Source organism: Plecotus auritus, assembly GCF_963455305.1.
Source record: "Plecotus auritus genome assembly, chromosome: 4".
In the NCBI taxonomy this organism is placed as follows: Eukaryota; Metazoa; Chordata; class Mammalia; order Chiroptera; family Vespertilionidae; genus Plecotus; species Plecotus auritus.
This window is the reverse complement of record NC_137775.1, coordinates 87,402,141-87,420,530: the sequence shown is the minus strand read 5'-3', so window position 1 is coordinate 87,420,530 and position 18,390 is coordinate 87,402,141. Positions and strand designations below refer to the sequence as shown.

General features: G+C 43.8%; 1 protein-coding gene across 1 annotated transcript in view; it reads left to right on the top strand.

Annotated features, from left to right (window-relative positions):
• Positions 1 to 18,390, top strand: part of MEP1A (meprin A subunit alpha) — a gene marked incomplete at its 5' end in the record, with an annotated part of 50,383 nt that overhangs the window by 19,302 nt on the left and 12,691 nt on the right. Inside the window, 3 exons of the mRNA XM_080665116.1 lie at positions 7,174 to 7,395; positions 8,391 to 8,540; positions 11,242 to 11,457. Of these exons, the coding sequence (XP_080521242.1) occupies positions 7,174 to 7,395; positions 8,391 to 8,540; positions 11,242 to 11,457 (588 nt within the window). The remainder of the gene's footprint in view (positions 1 to 7,173; positions 7,396 to 8,390; positions 8,541 to 11,241; positions 11,458 to 18,390) is intronic.

Sequence of the window (18,390 nt, the reverse complement as noted above, 5' to 3'; positions counted from 1 at the left end):
AATGCAATTTCCAATTTGCCCCAATGGCCTTGGCCACTGCCTGCGTTACCTGCGAGACAAAAGCTGGTCCATTGTCTGACCCTATCTCAGCGGGAAAACCATACCTGGGCAAGATGTCTTCTAGCAGCTTTTTAGCTACCGTCTGAGCTGTTTCATGCTTAGTTGGATATGCTTCTACCCATCATACTAAAAGATATTTATAGCCATACTTTCCTGGTTTAACCTCAGTGAAGTCGACCTCCCATTGTGCCCCAGGCTTGGTTCCTCGAACCCTGGTTCCTTTTTCACTCGGCCGGATTCTCGCATTTGTGAGTTGACAGGTCTTGCAAGCAGATACAACCTGCTCTATTTTAACGTCCTGCTGGTGGATCTTAATTCTGGCGTGTCGGATTAAGTCCTTTAATTTACGTGCCCCCAGGTGAGTGGACCGGTGCATGTGTTTTATCATGGAGACTCCAAGCTGGTCCGGCAGTATGAGCTCCCCTTGTGGTGTATACCACCACCCCTTCTCCTCCTTTGCTTGGGGAAGCTTCCTAATACGCTGTAACTCCTCCAGGGAATATCCTGGATGAACTGGCAGAACTAGGTCTCCTGGGTCTGGGAGCTGTAAGGCCATGGTGGGGATCGGAGAAATGGCTACTGCCTTGGCCTCCTGGTCAGCCCTGCGGTTTCCTCTTGCCACTGGGTCGTCAGCCTTCTGGTGTCCTTGGCAGTGTATGATGGCCAGTTTGGCAGGGAGCCATAAGGCTGAGAGTAAGTCGAGTATCTCCTGTTTATTCTTTATAGTCCGCCCCTCTGCTGTTAGTAGCCCTCTCTCTTGGTAGATTGCCCCATGAACATGAGCAGTGGCGAATGCATACCGGCTGTCTGTGTAGATGTTGAGCCGCTTACCAGCTCCCAGTGTCAGGGCCTTGGTGAGGGCCACAAGCTCTGCTCTCTGGGCTGACGTCCCGGGGGGTAGAGCCTCTGCCCATACAGTGTCCGTTTCAGTGACTACAGCCGCACCCGCATACCTGCTCCCGTCCCGTACGAAGCTGCTTCCATCGGTGAACCAGGTGACGTCTGCATCTGGAAGGGGCTGGTCAGTCAGGTCCTTCCGGAGCCCATGCACTTGCTCTAGGATTCCTGCACAATCATGTAGGGGAGCATCTAGGTCTGGGTCGGGCAGCAAGGTGGCAGGGTTGAGGGCCACACTGGGATGAAACCGTACTCTGGGAGGGTTGAGAAGGAGACTCTGATAGTGGGTTATACGTGCATTGCTCATCCATCTATCAGGAGGCTGCTTCGGGACTCCCTCAATGGCATGTGGGGTGGTGATCCAGACTTCCTGCCCCAGGGTCAGCTTGTCAGCGTCTTTGACTAAAAGCGCCGTTGCCGCAATAATCCTTAGGCACGGTGGCCAGCCGGCAGCTACAGGGTCTAACTTCTTGGACAAATAAGCCACCGGGCGGCTCCAGGGGCCTAGGGTCTGAGTTAGGACCCCTTTCGCTATTCCTTTGTGTTCATCTACAAAGAGATGGAAGGGCTTCGTGATGTCTGGCAGGCCCAGGGCCGGAGCACTTAGGAGGGCTTTCTTTAACTGCTTAAAGGCTGCCTTCTCTCTTTCAGTCCATTCAAAGGCCTTTCCCTCCTTGGTTGCCTCGTATAGGGGCCTGGCAATCTCTGCGAAACCCGGTATCCAGAGGCGGCAGTAGCCAGCCGATCCTAGGAATTCCCTTACTTCCCTTTGGGAGGTGGGGGATGGGATTTTCAAAACAGTCTCTTTTCTGGCATCCGACAGCCGCCGCTGTCCACCCTCCAGGATGTATCCCAGGTAACTCACCCTTTCTTTGCATATCTGAGCCTTCTTTGCAGAAGCCCGGTATCCAAGGGCCCCCAAGGAGGCCAGCAGGTCTCTTGTCCCCTCCTTGCAGTCCTCAGCTGTGTCTGCTGCAATCAGGATATCGTCCACATACTGAAGGAGAGTGAGGTTGGGGTGTGCTCTCCGGTACTCACCCAGGTCCTCATGCAGGGCCTCATCGAAGATGGTGGGCGAGTTCTTGAACCCCTGAGGCAACCGAGTCCACATCAGTTGTCCACTGTAACCCTCTTCCGGGTCATGCCATTCGAAAGCAAACAGGAATTGACTACGGGGAGCGAGCGGCAAACTAAAAAAGGCATCCTTCAAATCTAACACAGTATACCAGACACGGGAGGGTGCCAGAGAGCTTAAGAGAGTGTATGGGTTGGGGACCGTTGGATGTATGTCCATAACTCTTTTATTTACTTCTCGGAGGTCCTGTACCAGCCGGTAGTCATTCGTGTGGGGCTTCTTGACTGTCAGGAGGGGTGTGTTCCAGGCAGACTGGCAGGGGACCAGCACCCCTAGGCCCCTCAGTCTCCGAATGTGTGGCTGAATTCCCTTCCGGGCTTCCTGAGGCATGGGGTACTGTTTGATTCTCACAGGGCCTTCCCCTGGTTTTAACTCTACCAGGATTGGGGCCCTGTGGGCGGCGAGCCCCACTCCCCCTGTCTCCGCCCAAGCCGTGGGGAACTCCTGCAGCCATTCGTCTGTGCTGCCCTCTATTGGAGAGGCTTTTTGGTGAAGCCGGTACTCATCCCCCAGCCTTATGGTCAGGACCTGAATGGGGTGGCCCTTGCCATCAGTAACCTGAGGCCCCCCTTGTCTGAAAGTTATCTGAGCTCCAATCTTAGTGAGCAAGTCTCGTCCTAACAGTGGGTAGGGGCATTCTGGAATTACCATAAAAGAGTGGGATACCCAGCCCGTCCCTAAATCCACCGTTCTTCGGGTAGTCCATGAATACTGGCTCATACCAGTTGCCCCTTGTACCCAAGACTTCTTATTTGTTAATTTTCCTTGAGGCGTACAGAGGACCGAGTGTTGCGCTCCGGTGTCAACAAGGAAGTCAATGGGGGTCCCCTCCACTTTAAGAGTTACCCTGGGCTCGGGGAGGGGATCCGAACCCCGACTCCCCTAGTCACTCAGTTCATCTAGCTCCAGGACCTTCACTCGATCTGCTTCGTCTCCCTTTTTGCTGGCCCTTCTCGGGCACTCTTGTTTCCAGTGCCCTATCTCCCTACAGTAAGCACACTGATCTTTCTGCAGCTTCCGCCTCCCGCCCCGGGCGGTCCCCTTACCGTCCTCCTGGTTGCCGGCGAGTTGGCGGAGACGGCGGTTCCGTTCCTCGGAAGAGTCCGCGGTGGTGGCGAGCAGGATCTTAGCTAGGTCTAGGGTTTGTTTGCTGCTCGCAGCCGCCGCAGCGTGAGCCTGCCTTTCTTCCGGGGGCTCCCTGTTATTATACACCTTCTCGGCTACCTCCAGTAGGTCCTTTAAACTCTTCTCCCCCAGCCTATCTACTTTTTGCAGTTTCTTTTTAATATCCGCAGCCGATTGGTTTACAAAGCTTATGATCACAGCTGCCTTGTTTTCAGGAGCTTCTGGATTCATGGGGGTGTAGGTGCGGTATGCCTCCATGATCCGTTCTAAAAAGACAGTTGAAGACTCATCCCTTTCCTGCTGAACATTCCCTACCTTGGCCAAATTAGTTGGCTTTCTAGCAGCCATTCGGAGACCCCCCATTAGAGTCTGGCGGTAGACCCGGAGCCTCTCCTTACCTTCTGCCGTGTTGAAATCCCATTCAGGCCTAGTTAAGGGAAAAGAGACATCTATCTGGACCGGGTTGGTGGTTGGGTTCCCGTCCACGCCTGGAACCACTTTCCGGGCCTCATTGAGGATTCTTTCCCTCTCCTCAGTTGTGAACAGGACCTGTAAAAGCTGTTGGCAGTCATCCCACGTGGGCTGGTGGGTGAAAAGGACAGAATCTAACAGATCAATAAGCCCTGCTGGCTTCTCAGAGAACTTAGGATTCTGAGCCTTCCAGTTGTAAAGGTCACTAGTGGCAAAAGGCCAATAGTGATGGAGTTGATTGCCATCCGTATCTGGGGGCCCCGCGGCTCGTAAAGGTAGGGCTTTAATAGTGGAGTCAGGGGCTGTGACAGACAGTTCCCTCTGAGCCCTTTGTCTAGTAAGAGGCGGGCTTCCCACTGGAACCGCAGCTGCTTCCGGAACTCCGCCCCCAGACGCTCCCGGAACTCCGCCCCCAGACGCTCCCCTTTGCTTGGGAGCATCGCCCCCCTGTGAACTTCTAGGGGGCTGATATGAGGGAGGAAAGATTAGTTCCTCTTCAGTTCCCCCCTGAAAGACAGGGTAGAGGGGAGCTGAAGGCGGGATGAGGTCCTTCTTCTTCACCTTCTCCGTTTCCTGCAAAGCAAGTATGGGTTTCAGCTCCAGGGAGCGCGGGACAGAAAGGGCTTAAGCCAGGAGGGTGGATCTTCCACGAGGTCCTGCCAAGTAATAATGTAAGGGAGTTGATCAGGATGTCCCTTCTTGGGCTGAGAGACGATGTCCCTCACCCGGTGGATGGTGGGGAGGTCGAAGGTCCCCTCCGGCGGCCACCCAACACTAAAAGTCGGCCATTCCCTAGAACAAAAAGTTTGCCACCGGCCCTTCCGGACCTCTACACTGAGGTTGCTAGCTCTTCCCTTAACCTCTTTGAAATGATCAACCATAATGCTTAAAGGAGTGGTTTGAGTCTGTCCCATGATGTCCGTCAACAGAGTCCACAAAACAAAACAGAAAAACACAGACACAGACAAACAAAGGGCCCTTTAGACAAGCTTTCCAATGCGAATCGTTGGAACAAAAACTGACAAAACCGAAAGTGCGGACGACGGCCTCACGCCGATCGGTGGGAGCGACCCACCTCGTCCCAGAGGTTTGAGGGGAATACTCGTCCCTCCTGAAGGAGGATCAGGACGTCTCCCGATTCCTCCCGCCCGTGGTCCTCCGGTGAGTCCACCTAGACCGCTTCGGGCACTACCAGAGATTCAGAAATGAGCTCACACAAAAAAGAGACAAGGAACAGACAGACACCTACCGTGGCCAGTCAGACTCTCCGGATCGGGGGTCCCTTGAGGTTCTTGGGGATCCCGGGCGAGCCCCCAAATGTTATGCCCAGATTTCGTGATTCCCAAAGACCACCAGGGAGCCGAGTCCGATGCAAAAGCAAAGAGCCTTTTAATCGAGCTAGCTCGAGCTCAGTCCCACACACACACCGGCGCAGCGGCGAGGTGGAAAGAGAGAGAGAGCGTCAGCCCCCAAACGCGCTGATTTATAGGGGGCCTGGGAGAGGTAGGAGGGGTGAGGTAGTGTGGTCTCTGCTGATTGGTCGGGATCAGGTTGCACATGGGGCAGGGTGCGGCTTACCTTCCCCTTGCATTTCTATTGGCTAATCCAAAAGTGTGGGTTGGGCTCTTGAAGAGGTTCTAGGGCAGGAACCTGACTCCACGAGGTGGAGGACATAGAACAAAAGGAACATGGAGTCTCCCCGCCCTTTCAATACTAAACCACAATTTATCAAATAGTCTCCTAATGTGCTTGGGAAAAAGAGTCAATACTGTGTTTCTGAAAACATCAATTTTTTAATTAGGAATTAGTTTAGAGAGTGGGAAAGCATTATTTTTGGAAATAATAGATTAATGAAACTTTAATGTATTGGAAATGATTTTTAAAAATATTTATTGAATTGATTGGGGTGACATTGGTCAGCATGAACATACAGGTTTCAGGTGTGGGTTTCTATGTTACAAGATCTGTATATTGCATCATGTGTCCATCACCCAAAATCAAATCTTCTCCTGTCACCTTATATGGGGACTTCCTTCCTCCCTACACCCTTCCCTCTGGCAATCACCACACTGCTATTTGTGTTTATGAGTTTCAGTTTTATTTCCCACAAATGAGTGAAATCATATAGTTCTTAGCTTTTTCTGATTTTAATTAGCATATTGTTCTCAAGGTCTATCCATGTTGTTGCAAATGGTACTATTTCATTCTTTCTATGGCTAAGTATTCCATTGCGGATATCCACCACATCTTCTTTATCCAGTCCTCTATCGCTCTCTCCCCCTCTCCAGTGTTGTTTGGTTGTTTCCATGTCTTGGCCAACATGAATAATGCTGCAGTGAACATAGGGGTGAATATATCTTTGCAAATACATGATTTAGAGTTTTTTGGATATATACTAATGAGAGGGTTTGCTGGGTTGTATGATAGCTCTATTGTTAATTTTTTGAGGAATTGCCAGACTGCTTTCTATAGTGGTTGTACCAGTCTATATTCCCACCAGCAGTGAATAAGGGTTACCTTTTTTCCACAACCTCTCCAACACTTGTTATTGCTTGTCTTGTTGATAATGGCCACTCTAACAGGCATAAGGTGGTATCTCATTGTAGTTTTGATTTGCATTTCCCTAATTGCCAGTTAGGTTGAACATCTTTATTTATATCTATTGACTATTCATATGTCTTCTTGAGAGAAGTATATTTTCAGGTTCTATGCCCACTTTTTGATTGAGCTGGGATTGAACCTGCAACCCAGGTATGTGCCATTGACCAGGTCATCGAACCTGTGACCCTTCCATAAGAGGGCCGACACTCTAACCACTGGGAAACACTGGCCAGAGCTTATCTTCTCTTTCTTAAACCCTTATGCATATAAATACACATTCATTTATAAAAAGAACCTTTGATTTAAATATATACATATATTTAATAATTTATAATCATGTGTGCATTTTAATTATGTATTTAATAGTCATTAATATAATTTTACATATTATTATATAGTACTTGAGGTCTGGTGCACGAATTTGTGCATGGGTGGGGTCCCTCAGCCTGGCTGGTGATCGGGGCCATTGGGGCGTCTTGCCCAGTCCTGATTGGGGCTGATGGGGGCTGGCCGGCTGAGGAGGGACCACAGGAGGGCTCCAGGGCATGTCCGGCTCTCTCTCCCAGTCCCGATGGGCCAGACCCCAGCAGCAAGCTAATCTACTGGTTGGAGCGCTGCCCCCTGGTGGTCAGTGTGCATCATAGCAACTAGTCGAGTGGTTGACTGATGGGTCGGACACTTAGCATATTATGCTTTTATTATATAGGATATGGTTATCAGCTAATAATAATTAACAATATGTATTTTATACACACACACACACACACACACACACACACACTATTTCCCTTTTCTTCTTTGTCTTTGGTTGAGTATCTAGTCAAAGTGGGTAGGATGGGAAAATGATATGACCAAACAGGACCTGTGGATTCTCTCACTGACAGATTACCAGCACAACTTTAACACCTATGATGACAGATTCATCACAGACCTCAACACACCCTATGATTATGAGTCTCTGATGCACTATGCGCCTTTCTCATTTAACAAGAATGAAAGTGTCCCTACCATCACAGCCAAGATCCCTGAGTTTAACTCCATCATTGGGCAGCGCCTGGATTTCAGTGCCATCGATTTGGAGAGGCTGAACCGAATGTACAATTGCAGTGAGTACCTTTGGGGCTGAGGTCAATGACCCCCAACAGAGATTCCCCACCCAGCAGGTTTCCTGTATATTTTCCTTTAGTCTTCTTTCATGTTCTAGCTAAACTAGAGGCCTTGTGCAAGAAATTCGTGCACAGGTAGGGTCCCTAGGCCTGGTCGGCAATCAGGGCTGATCTGTAGGGTGACCTGCAGGGCAATTGGGGGGCCTCCACTGGTACCCGCCTTGGATAACCTGGAGCTTGCGGGCTGGGGGCAGTGTGCATCATAGCGACCAGTCATTTGGCTGGTCATTCTGCCATTCGGTCGATTTGCATATTAGGCTTTTATTAATAGGATAAAATGGACAAACTACATTTCTCCATCTCTAGAGTGGGAAAATTGTAACACCTATATCACAAGATGGTTGTGTTTTATAAAATGAAAGTATTGGGGCAATTTAAGAAGCTGTGATTGTCCAACTTCTTTAGCTTCTTTCTGAAGGGTTCATCATTATGTAATGCTCAAGACAGTATTGAAAGTATTTTGTATCCTTGAAAGTATTTTGTATCCTGTAAAACTATTTTCCCAGGGTAGTTGTTCCTAGAGTAATCCAATGCTCAGATTTGGGATATTTTTTAAAATGACCGCACTAGTCTTTGGAGACACATTCTTTCATTCTCTTCCACACATATATAGAGAGGATATACCAAGTACAAAGTCCAGTATTGTAGGTACCTCCATCTTGATCTCAAGGAGTCAGGTTTGGTTTTTGCGCAATGAGAGGCCTTTTTTATTACTTAACTCTGTGATTCTGGGTGGTGGGTAGGACTGCATGTGTATTGGCAAGTTCTAAGTTCGGATGGGGGACAGTAGGATTTGCATCTGAGAAAAGTCAAGAAAATGAAAGGCTGATGATCCTGCTATATCTGAACAATGAGGTCTTAGTAACCTAAGACATTAGGAATTTGGAATGAGATGCCTTTAATTTTTAACCAGGTGACAAAAATGTCATTTGCAGCCACAACTCACACCCTTTTGGACCACTGTGCTTTTGAAAAAGCAAACATCTGTGGGATGATTCAGGGTACCAGAGATGATGCTGACTGGGACCATGAGGGCAGCACTCAGCCTGGACAAGTGGATCACACCTTGGTAGGACAATGCACAGGTGGGTGAAGGCAGAAATTGACCACTTGAGGTGGTTCATCAGGTTCAATTGGTAATGGCAGCCAGCATGTTTTGCCTCAGTTGGAATGTTAGTTATCAAACCTGGAATTCTAAACTTGGGAAAAGAACATTTCTCTTTATTATTAACTTAATAAAAAGCACCGAGGTTCTGGGCGTGCAAAAGGAAGATGCATTTAAGTGATGACAAAACTGATGTGGTTGGTAAGACATGACTTTGTACATAAGGGCGATGTCCCTAGAGCAGTGCCCACCAATAGGACTGTAATGTGAGCTACATATATAATGTAAAATTTTCTCATAGTCACATAAAAAAAGAAACAAGGGAAAGTCTTTTTAATAATACATTTTACTTAATGTCTAAAATATTAACATATCCACGTGGATTCAATATAAAAATGATTGCTGACCGACTTCACACTTTTTTTACTTGATATTTGAAATCTGTGTGTATTTCACCCTTACCCTTATCTCAGTTTTGACTGGTCACAGTTTAAGTGCTAAATAGCCATATAGATTTGGTAGCTGCCATATTGGATAGCACAGCTTCAGATAGTTTCTATATATGGTTTGTGTGTGAAAAATCCATAATGTCAGACAGACCTTGGTGTGAAATCTGGCTCTACCACTTGTTAATTGTGACCACAGGGACTCGTTTTTTAAGTCTTTATTTTTGTGAGCCCTCTGGACCATCAACATGTTGATACTTCACAGTGAGGATGGAAGAAGACTATGCATACAGAACCCCCAGCTGCATACCAGCAGCTTCCCCTCCTGTTTTTTACCACATTCCCTTTCTCTCCAGGGGTTCCATATATATGTATTTTCCTATTCTAGCATCCTTTAATTAAATTCTAGTCGTTGAAATAATCTCAACCTTATTTGGAAGCAGGTGGGGTTATAGTCATAATCACTGTATAAAGATTGGACTATTATAAAGTCCCTTAGTCCATGCCTGTGTGTGAGTTGGTTAGATTTCCTTCACAAAAGGAACGCAGGTTGTCATCCAGATTCCAGGCCACTAGGGAGAATGTCAGAGGTTGTAAGCCATTGCCACGTTTCCTCTGGCCTTGGCAAAGGGCGAAAGTCTTTGCCCACATCAGATTATTAAACATATAATTTCAAATATCCAAAGGGTTATCGAAGCCTAAAATTCTCATTAAATTTCCTTCATGGATTCTAATTCAATCTCTTCTGTGGGCTAGCTGCTGGGCTAATATACAATTTCCAGATAAACAAAAAGGTGATCTTCATGTGAGAAGAACCTGCTGAGAGAATGTTCTAGCACCTTAATAAGAAAGGAAAGGATCACACCCCAGAAGAAGTATATAGGAAAACTTTATTGGGTTAACTTGACCAGCTATTCTGCTTCTTCCACAGGAAGCACCTCATGGGACCATGTTCCCTCTGTTGGTGAGCACTGGCATTGTTCAGGTAGATGCATAGACTCAAATAACTTGAAGGATAGAAGCCATATCCCATTTAAAACCCAGACATGTGAATAAATGCCTATTAGTGGCAGAGCCAGGGCAAGAATTCAGGCCTCCTGACTCCCCAATTATTGGACTTTCACCTTACACTTCTGAGTACACCTGGGCAGAATTCCTAAGCAAGGAACCTTCAGTAATTCATAATTCAGAGGCCTCAGGATAAGTTTGAGTATTGGGAAGAAAACACAAGAAAACATATTTTTTTCTGGTGTAATATTAAAGCCATCATGAATATTTCCAGGTGGAAATCTTATTTAAACATCCATGCTCACTGCCCATCTGAAAGGCTCACACCCCATGTAGGAGGCAGGATAAAGCAGGTAACCCTACTACCACAGTGCCTAGACCTGTTATAGATGCTCTCTTCATTTTTACTTTGTGGGATGTTTTGAGTGGAGCACTTGGTAAGAGGTTGAATTCTGGAGTACAGTTTAAATGACTTATTTATATGCAAGAATTGCTCATTGAGCCTTACTTTGAAAAGTGTGCTAGTTTTTAAAGTAATATATTCGCTTAGATGCCTGCTTATTTTGGGGGAGAGAATTTTGGGATAACTGACCTGGGCCAACCTCAGTTTTGGCACAAATGTAGACACTCTTTCCCATCTTTTTCAGTGTTCTTTCAAAGGTTTCTTTATATACAGGAGACATCCTTAATAGTTCATACTATGCTTTGAATGCCCCTTTTATGACATAGTAAGGATGATTCTTTACCACAGCAAACACACCCAGTCATTAGGCTAGACACAGGTGAAATTGAACCCTTAACAATGTGAATATTTAAATTCCAATCGCAATAACTTTGAATCCCACAATTTCTTATACAATTAGGAGGTCAGCTCTTCACCTTGGAATGAATCTCTAAACAATGAAGTCAATGTGAAATAGAATTCCCCTCACAGACATTAAGTTCTATCAAACTTTGCTTAAAGCCCATATTTTCTTAAGTCAGAAGTCTGTGTTTCACCAACTTGGGAACAAAGTCAATCAAAAGAAGCAGTGCAGAGCTGTGGTTTAGCCTGTGAGTCTGTTCATGGAGACAAATAGAATATATACTGACAAACAACCTTCTTTTTGTTTTCTCCAGCAGAGTTCTAGCTTGTGTTGGCTGTTGCTCACTTTTTCACTTGGTGGGGTAGAGGGAGCCCTGGGGTATGGGCAGCCAGAGATGAAATGTTGGGTGCTCTCTTCACAGGTGCCGGCTACTTCATGCTTTTCAACACCAGCTCAGGGTTGGCAGAAGAGGCAGCCTTGCTGGAGTCTCGAATTCTTTACCCAAAGAGGAAGCAGCAGTGCCTGCAGTTTTTCTATAAGATGACCGGAAGCCCTTCAGACAGACTCACCATCTGGGTCAGGAGAGATGATGGCACAGGCAACGTTCGCAAGCTGGTCAAGATGGAGACCTTTCAAGGTATCTGGAAGCAGTCATGCAAAGACTGATTTGGCTTACAATCTGGGATCCTGATTCTTTTTTCCTTTCCCTTTCCCTCCACCCTCCATTTTCACCCTCCCTCCCCTCTCTTCATTTCTCCTCCTCCTTTTCTTTCTCCTTCTCTTTCTCTTCTTCTTCCTTTGTCCTCCATACCGCACCCCGCCCCCCCATGTTTTGTATAGTGTCTGGTATATTTGCACCACACAATAAATGTTTTAACCACTCAGAAATTATAAGCAGCAACGAGGGGTTAGGTGAAACTTAAATACACTTTGTAAGAGGCCAATCAGAGTATATAAATCCAATTTTCACTAGAACATTGGAGAAAGCCTGGGAAGAGAAATTTCGTGATTCAGGGATGGAGATTGGAAGGTGAAAGGGAAACAGAAATTGAGGCTGCTAGAGAGAGAGGGTTAAATACTTGACCGTTGATGATTTTGCATGTTTTAGAAAACTGAATAATACTGTTTTTCAATATGAAGTAACTGGAACCTACTTGTAAAGTTGATGAGAACTGAGCCATTTGTGTATAAACTTCATTATAATCATTTACGTATTACTAAGTAATACTCTATATCCTATATAATAAAAGGGTAATATGCAATTGACCCTAATGGTGGAACAACCAGGAACGACCTATGACGTGCACTGACCACCAAGGGGCAGATGCTCAATGCAGAAGCTACCCCCTGGTGGTCAGTGTGTTCTCACAGGGGGAGCTTCACTCAGCCACAAGCCAGGCTGATGACTGCAAGCCCACCGGCAGTGGTGGGAGCCTCTCCTGCCTCCTCTGCAGCGCTAAGGATGTCTGACACTGCAGGGCGTGGGCCTAAGCTGTCAGTTGGACATCCCCCGAGGGCTCCAGGGCTGCCAGAGAAATGTCTGACTGCCAGCTTAGGCCCAATCCCCCAGGGAGCGGGCGTAAGCTGGCAGGTGGACATCCCCTGAGGGGTCCCAGACTGCAAGAGGGTGCAGGACAGGCTGAGGGACCCCCCAGAGTGCATAAATTTTTGTGCATCAGGTCTCTAGTATTTCTATAAGAGGACTAGCATGAAAACCTTAGAATGCTAAGGTAGTCAGTTGGATATGAGGGTAGTCTGGCTGTATATCAATACCCAGGGTTATAAAGCTAAGTATTTACATCATTTTATTGTGGTGGTGGTTCATTCATAACAGGGATAGAGAGACTTGCTTTCCTATTTTTTCATTCAACAAAGAATTTCTCAATTAGAGTGAGCCCAAATAAAGGGAGAAGTCTTTCAGTATTTCTAGAGGAATCTGCTACTTTTGAAGGGTGGGAGCTTCCTTAGGGCTACTCATAAGAAAAGGTGCCCAAATGACCTTTATCCAGGCCACTCTGGATTACCTGGGAATTCTACAGATAACAGTTTTAAGGGATTCACTCTTCTGTCTGAAATCTACCGAGCATCTTTATTAAATGGAAGGATGACAGCTAGGTGCCTGTTAACAGTCACGAATTCTCTGTTACCAAGGATTGTAAATATTTAATGAGAAAGTGAATTAGAGTCTCATTAACATCGATAGGGACTCTACAACCACAACACCCAGGGAACAGCTGCAAACCCAGGAACACTGGATCTCAAGCAGCGCAAATACGCGGACTCAGATGAGCTCTGCACCTTCTCACGGAAAGGTCAGATTTCACCTAGGAAAAGGTGAGGTCTGTGATCCAGGCTGGAGAGAGAAATGTGTACAATGGGATCTAGAGGTTTGGGGGAAGTCTGCGCCCCACAAAATCCACGGCTGTTGGGGCTAGCGTGATCCGCGAATGTGGAAGGGGATCCGCAGGGCTGCTAGCAGAAGGGGACTCTAAAAATCAACCCATAGCTGGACTGGGTGCAAAAAGGCAGCCTAAAATTTTACCAGTATGCCAGCTGCTTAGTGCCAGGGGAAAAAAGACATGAACAGAGACATTTACAGAGTTGCGCGCAGTGCCAGAGGATAAAAGTCACGAGTTTGGGCACTTACTCTGCCTCTTTTTTTCTCTTTAAATCCTTGCTTTTGATTACTAAGCCCAGTACATAGGATCACCCAAATGGGGACACTCTCAGAGACTGCAGGAGAAAGTTGTTTTTGTGGAACCTGGGGATCAGAGCAGGGAGTAACGATCAGAGAACCAGCTCCGGGGCAGTCCATTCTCGCAAACCAGTATTAAGTGCCACAGGGAAAACAAATTCTAAATACTGGCTAGAGAGGACTTATAGCCCTGGAGGTCAATCCAGAAACACTGCCACCCAGGGGTTGAATCATAAATTGACTCTTGTATAAACACAAATAAAGGAGTCTAAGAAACAAAGAAATACGGCCTGCTGGAAAATCAGGACTGTGGCTTACAACACAGAGGAGCAGTGGAACACAGGGAACTTCAATACTGTTCTGACTACCGGACAGGAAACAGGAGTGCCAAACAGAACAGTAGAGGAAGTGAATGACCTTCACTACTGCACATTTTTATTTTTTCATCTTTTACTTAAGAAACTAATTTTTTTTCTTTTTTCCTCACTTGATTTTACCTTTATAATTATTATATTTTTATTTTTAATCAGTATTATTACTACTACTATTTTACCTTTTTTTTGAAAGTGTCATTTTATTTTCTCTTTATTTTTATTTTATTTTGGGATTAGTGTTCTACATTCTATTTTCATTTTTCCTTTAGCATCATTTTACTCTATCTCAACTTTACCTTTATGCCAACAATCTCTTCCTCACTTTTCCCCTTTTGTTGTCCTGTTTCTCTTACCCTAATCCTGCTTTATATTTTCCCTATTCCTTCTTTTACCTCCTGTTAAAAATTCACCCTACTTATATGTCTAATTTCTAATCCCCTGCTCTAAGTCCATACACACCTTGCTCTTCTCTTTCTTCACTATCCAAATTTTTTTCTCTCTGCCCTTTTTGTTTGTTTTTTGTTGTTGTTTTTATTGTTTTGTTTTGTTTTGTTCTAGGTTTTTTTGTTTTATTTTATTTTGCTTTGCATTGCTTTCTTTCCATCCTATTGTTGCTGTTTGCTTGATTGTTGATTAGATTGGTTTTTGTGTGTGTTTTTGTGAGATTGTTTCTCTCTTTTTTGTTTTTGTTTGTTTGTTGCTTCTGTTTTTCCTCTCCTCACTTGTTATTAGTTGTTGTTTGTAGTTTGTATTCATCTCTGGGTGTTTGCTGTTTGCAGTTTTGGGATTAGTGGTTGTTCTATTGGAGTTTACCCCCATATAAATAGTTTTTCTCCCTTCTTTTTTATTCTCTTTCTTTTCTCTCTTACTTTTTTTTTTCCTTTTCTCAATATCATTTTTGCACTCATTTTTTATTTCTTACCCCTTAATTCTCTTTTCTCTGGTGGTCACCTTTATTTGGTGTTATTAGTATCATGAATATATTTGTGTTCAGTGCCTTGTGCATTGTGCCTTGTTGTGTTGTATTTTGTGCCTTTAAATCAACGCAGGAGAGAGAGAGCTACATAACCAGATACCTGGAGAAGGGAGATCATGGGGGACAAAGAAACAGTCCACATATGAAAGAAAAGGAAGCATCATCAGAAAAGAAAGTAAACAAAATGGAGGCAAGCAATATATCAGAGAAAGAATTCAGATAAATTGTCATAAGGTTGCTGAAAAGAATGGAAGACAAACTCAATAATATGTGTAAGAATCAAGAGGAAATGAAGAAGAACCAAGAAGAAATGAAAAATGACATAACTGCTATAAAGAACTCAATAGAAAGCATCAACAGTAGACTAGACGAAGCAGAGGACCGCATCAGTGAGCTAGAAGACAAGGTAGAAAAAAAATACCCAAGTAGAGCAGCATCTAGAAAAAAAAAAAAACTTAAAAAACAGGAGGAGAACCTAAGGGAACCTTGCGACAGTACGAAATGAAACAATATCTGCATAATAGGGGTGCCAGAAGGAGAGGAAACTGAGCAAGGAATAGAAAACCTGTTTGAAGAAATAATGACAGAAAACTTCCCTGATATAGGGAAGAAAAAACTCACACAAATCCAAGAAGCTCACAGAGTCCCAAACAAAATGAACCCCAAAAGACCGACCCCAAGGCATATTATAATTAAATTGGCAAACACCAACGACAAAGTAAGAATCTTAAAAGTGGCCAGAGAGAGACAGAAAGTTACCTACAAAGGATCCCCCATCAGACTAGCGACTGATTTCTCAACAGAAACACACCAGGCCAGAAGGGAATGGAATGAAATATACAAAGTCATGCAAAAGAAGGGTCTGAATCCAAGAATACTGTACCCAGCAAGGCTATCAATCAAAACTGAGGGGGAAATCAGAAGCTTCACAGACAAAAAAGGACTAAGGGAGTTTATTACCACCAAACCAGCAATGCAAGAAATGCTAAAGGCTCTGCTGTAAAAAACAAGAAATAGGAAGCGAAGAAGGAACACAGGGGTAAAGAATAAAAATGGCGACGAACAAGTACCTATCAATAATAACTTTAAATGTAAGTGAATTAAATGCCCCAATCAAAAGACATAGGGTAGCTGAGTGGATAAAACATGATCCATATATCTGCTGTCTACAGGAAACCCACCTTAGGAAAAAGGACTCACACAGACTGATGGTGAAGGGATGGAAAAAGGTTTTTCAGGCGAATGAAAATGAAAAAAAAGTTGGGGTAGCAATACTTATATCTGACAAATTAGATCTCAAAGTGAAGGACATAACAAGAGATAAGGAAGGCCACTTCATAATACTAAAGGGAGCAATCCAACAAGAAGAAATAACTCTGGTAAACATATATGCACCCAATACAGGAGCACCCAAATACATAAAAAAAACTTCTGAAGGCTATCAAGGGAGAGATTGACAGTAATACAATCATAGTGGAGGACTTTAATACCCCACTATCACCATTGGACAAATCCTCTAAACAAACAAACAAACAAACAAACAAAACAGCAAAGAACCATCAATCCTAAATGACTCACTAGATCAGATGGAATTAATTGACATCTTCAAAACATTTCACCCCAAAGCCACAGAATATACATTCTTCTCAAGTGCACATGGGTCATTTTCAAAGATATACCATATATTGGGTCATAGGCAAAGTCTATTCAAATTCAAGGAGATAGAAATCATATCAAGCATCTTCTCAGATCACAATGGCATAAAACTAGAAATCAACTACAATAAAAACAATAAAAAATCAAACACCTGGAGGCTAAATAGCATGCTATTAAACAATGACTGGGTTACCAGAGAGATCAAAGAAGAAATAAAAAATGTCATGGCAACAAACAACAATGAAAACACAACAATCCAAAATCTATGGGACACAATGAAAGCAGTCTTGAGAGGGAAGTTCATAGCCTACCACAAAAAAACAAGAAACAATGGTAATAAATTACCTAACCCTACAACTCAAAGAGTTAGAAAGAGAGCAACAAGAAAAGCCCAGTGTAAGCAGAAAGAAAAAAAATAATAAAGATCAGAATGGAGATAAAATGAAATAGAGACAAAAAAACAAAAGAGCAACAAAACCAAGAGTTGCTTCTTTGAAAGGATAAACAAGATAAACCTCTTATGAAGGATAAAATAGGATAAACAAGGACCCATATGAAGGATAAAAAAGGATGAACAAGATAAACAGGATAAACCTCTAGCCAGGCTCACCAAGAAACAAAGATGGAGGACCCAAATAAACAAAACCAGAAATTAAAGAGGTGAAATAACAACCGATCCCACAGAAATACAAATGATTATGAAAAAATACTACGAACAACTCTATTCCAACAAAATGGACAACCTAGATGAAATGGACATATTCCTAGAAAAATACAAGCTTCCAAAACTCAACCAAGAAGAATGAAAAAACCTGAATAGGCTGATAACTACGGAATAAATTGAAACAGTGATCAAAAATCTTCCAGCAAACAAACGCCCTGGTCTGGATGGCTTTACAGGGGAGTTCTACCAAGCATTCAAAGAAGAACTAAAACCTATCCTCCTCAGACTATTCCAAAAAATTCAAGAGGAAGGCACACTTCCAAGCTCTTTCTATGAAGCCAGCATTACCCTAATCCCAAAACCAAATAAAGACACCACAAAAAAAGAAAACTATAGGTCAATATCCTTGATGAACATAGATGTTAAAATCCTCAACAAAATTCTAGCAAATCAGATTCAGCAATATATTAGAAAGATCATACACCATGACCAAGTGGTATTTATTCCAGGGATGCAAGGATGGTACAATATCCGCAAATCAATAAATGTGATACATCACATAAACAAACTGAGAGACAAAAATCACATAATCATATCAATTGATGCAAAAAAAGCATTTGACAAAATCCAACACCCTTTCTTGATAAAAACTCTCAGAAAAGTGGGAATAGAGGGATCATACCTCAACATAATAAAAGCCCAAATGACAAACCTACAGCCAACATCATACTCAATGGGCAAAACCTAAACACATTTCCCCTAAGAACAGAAACAAGACAAGGATGCCTGCTTTTACCAGTCCTGTTTGACATAGTACTAGAAGTACTAGCCATAGCAATCAGACAAGAAGAAGAAATAAAAGGCATCCAAATTGGAAAAGAAGTAAAACTGTCCTTATTTGCAGATGACATGATACTATACATAGAAAACCCCAAAAACTCCATAATAAAACTACTAGACCTAATAAATGAATTTGGCAATATAGCAGGATACAAAATTAACACCCAGAAATCTATGGCATTTTTATACACCAACAATGAACTCACAGAAAGAGAAATGAAAAAAGCAACCCCATTTACCATTGCACCAAAAATATTAAGATACCTAGGAATAAACTTAACCAAGGACATAAAAGACCTGTACTTGGAAAACTACAGGACATTGAAAAAAGAGATAGAGGAAGACATAAACAAATGGAAGAACAT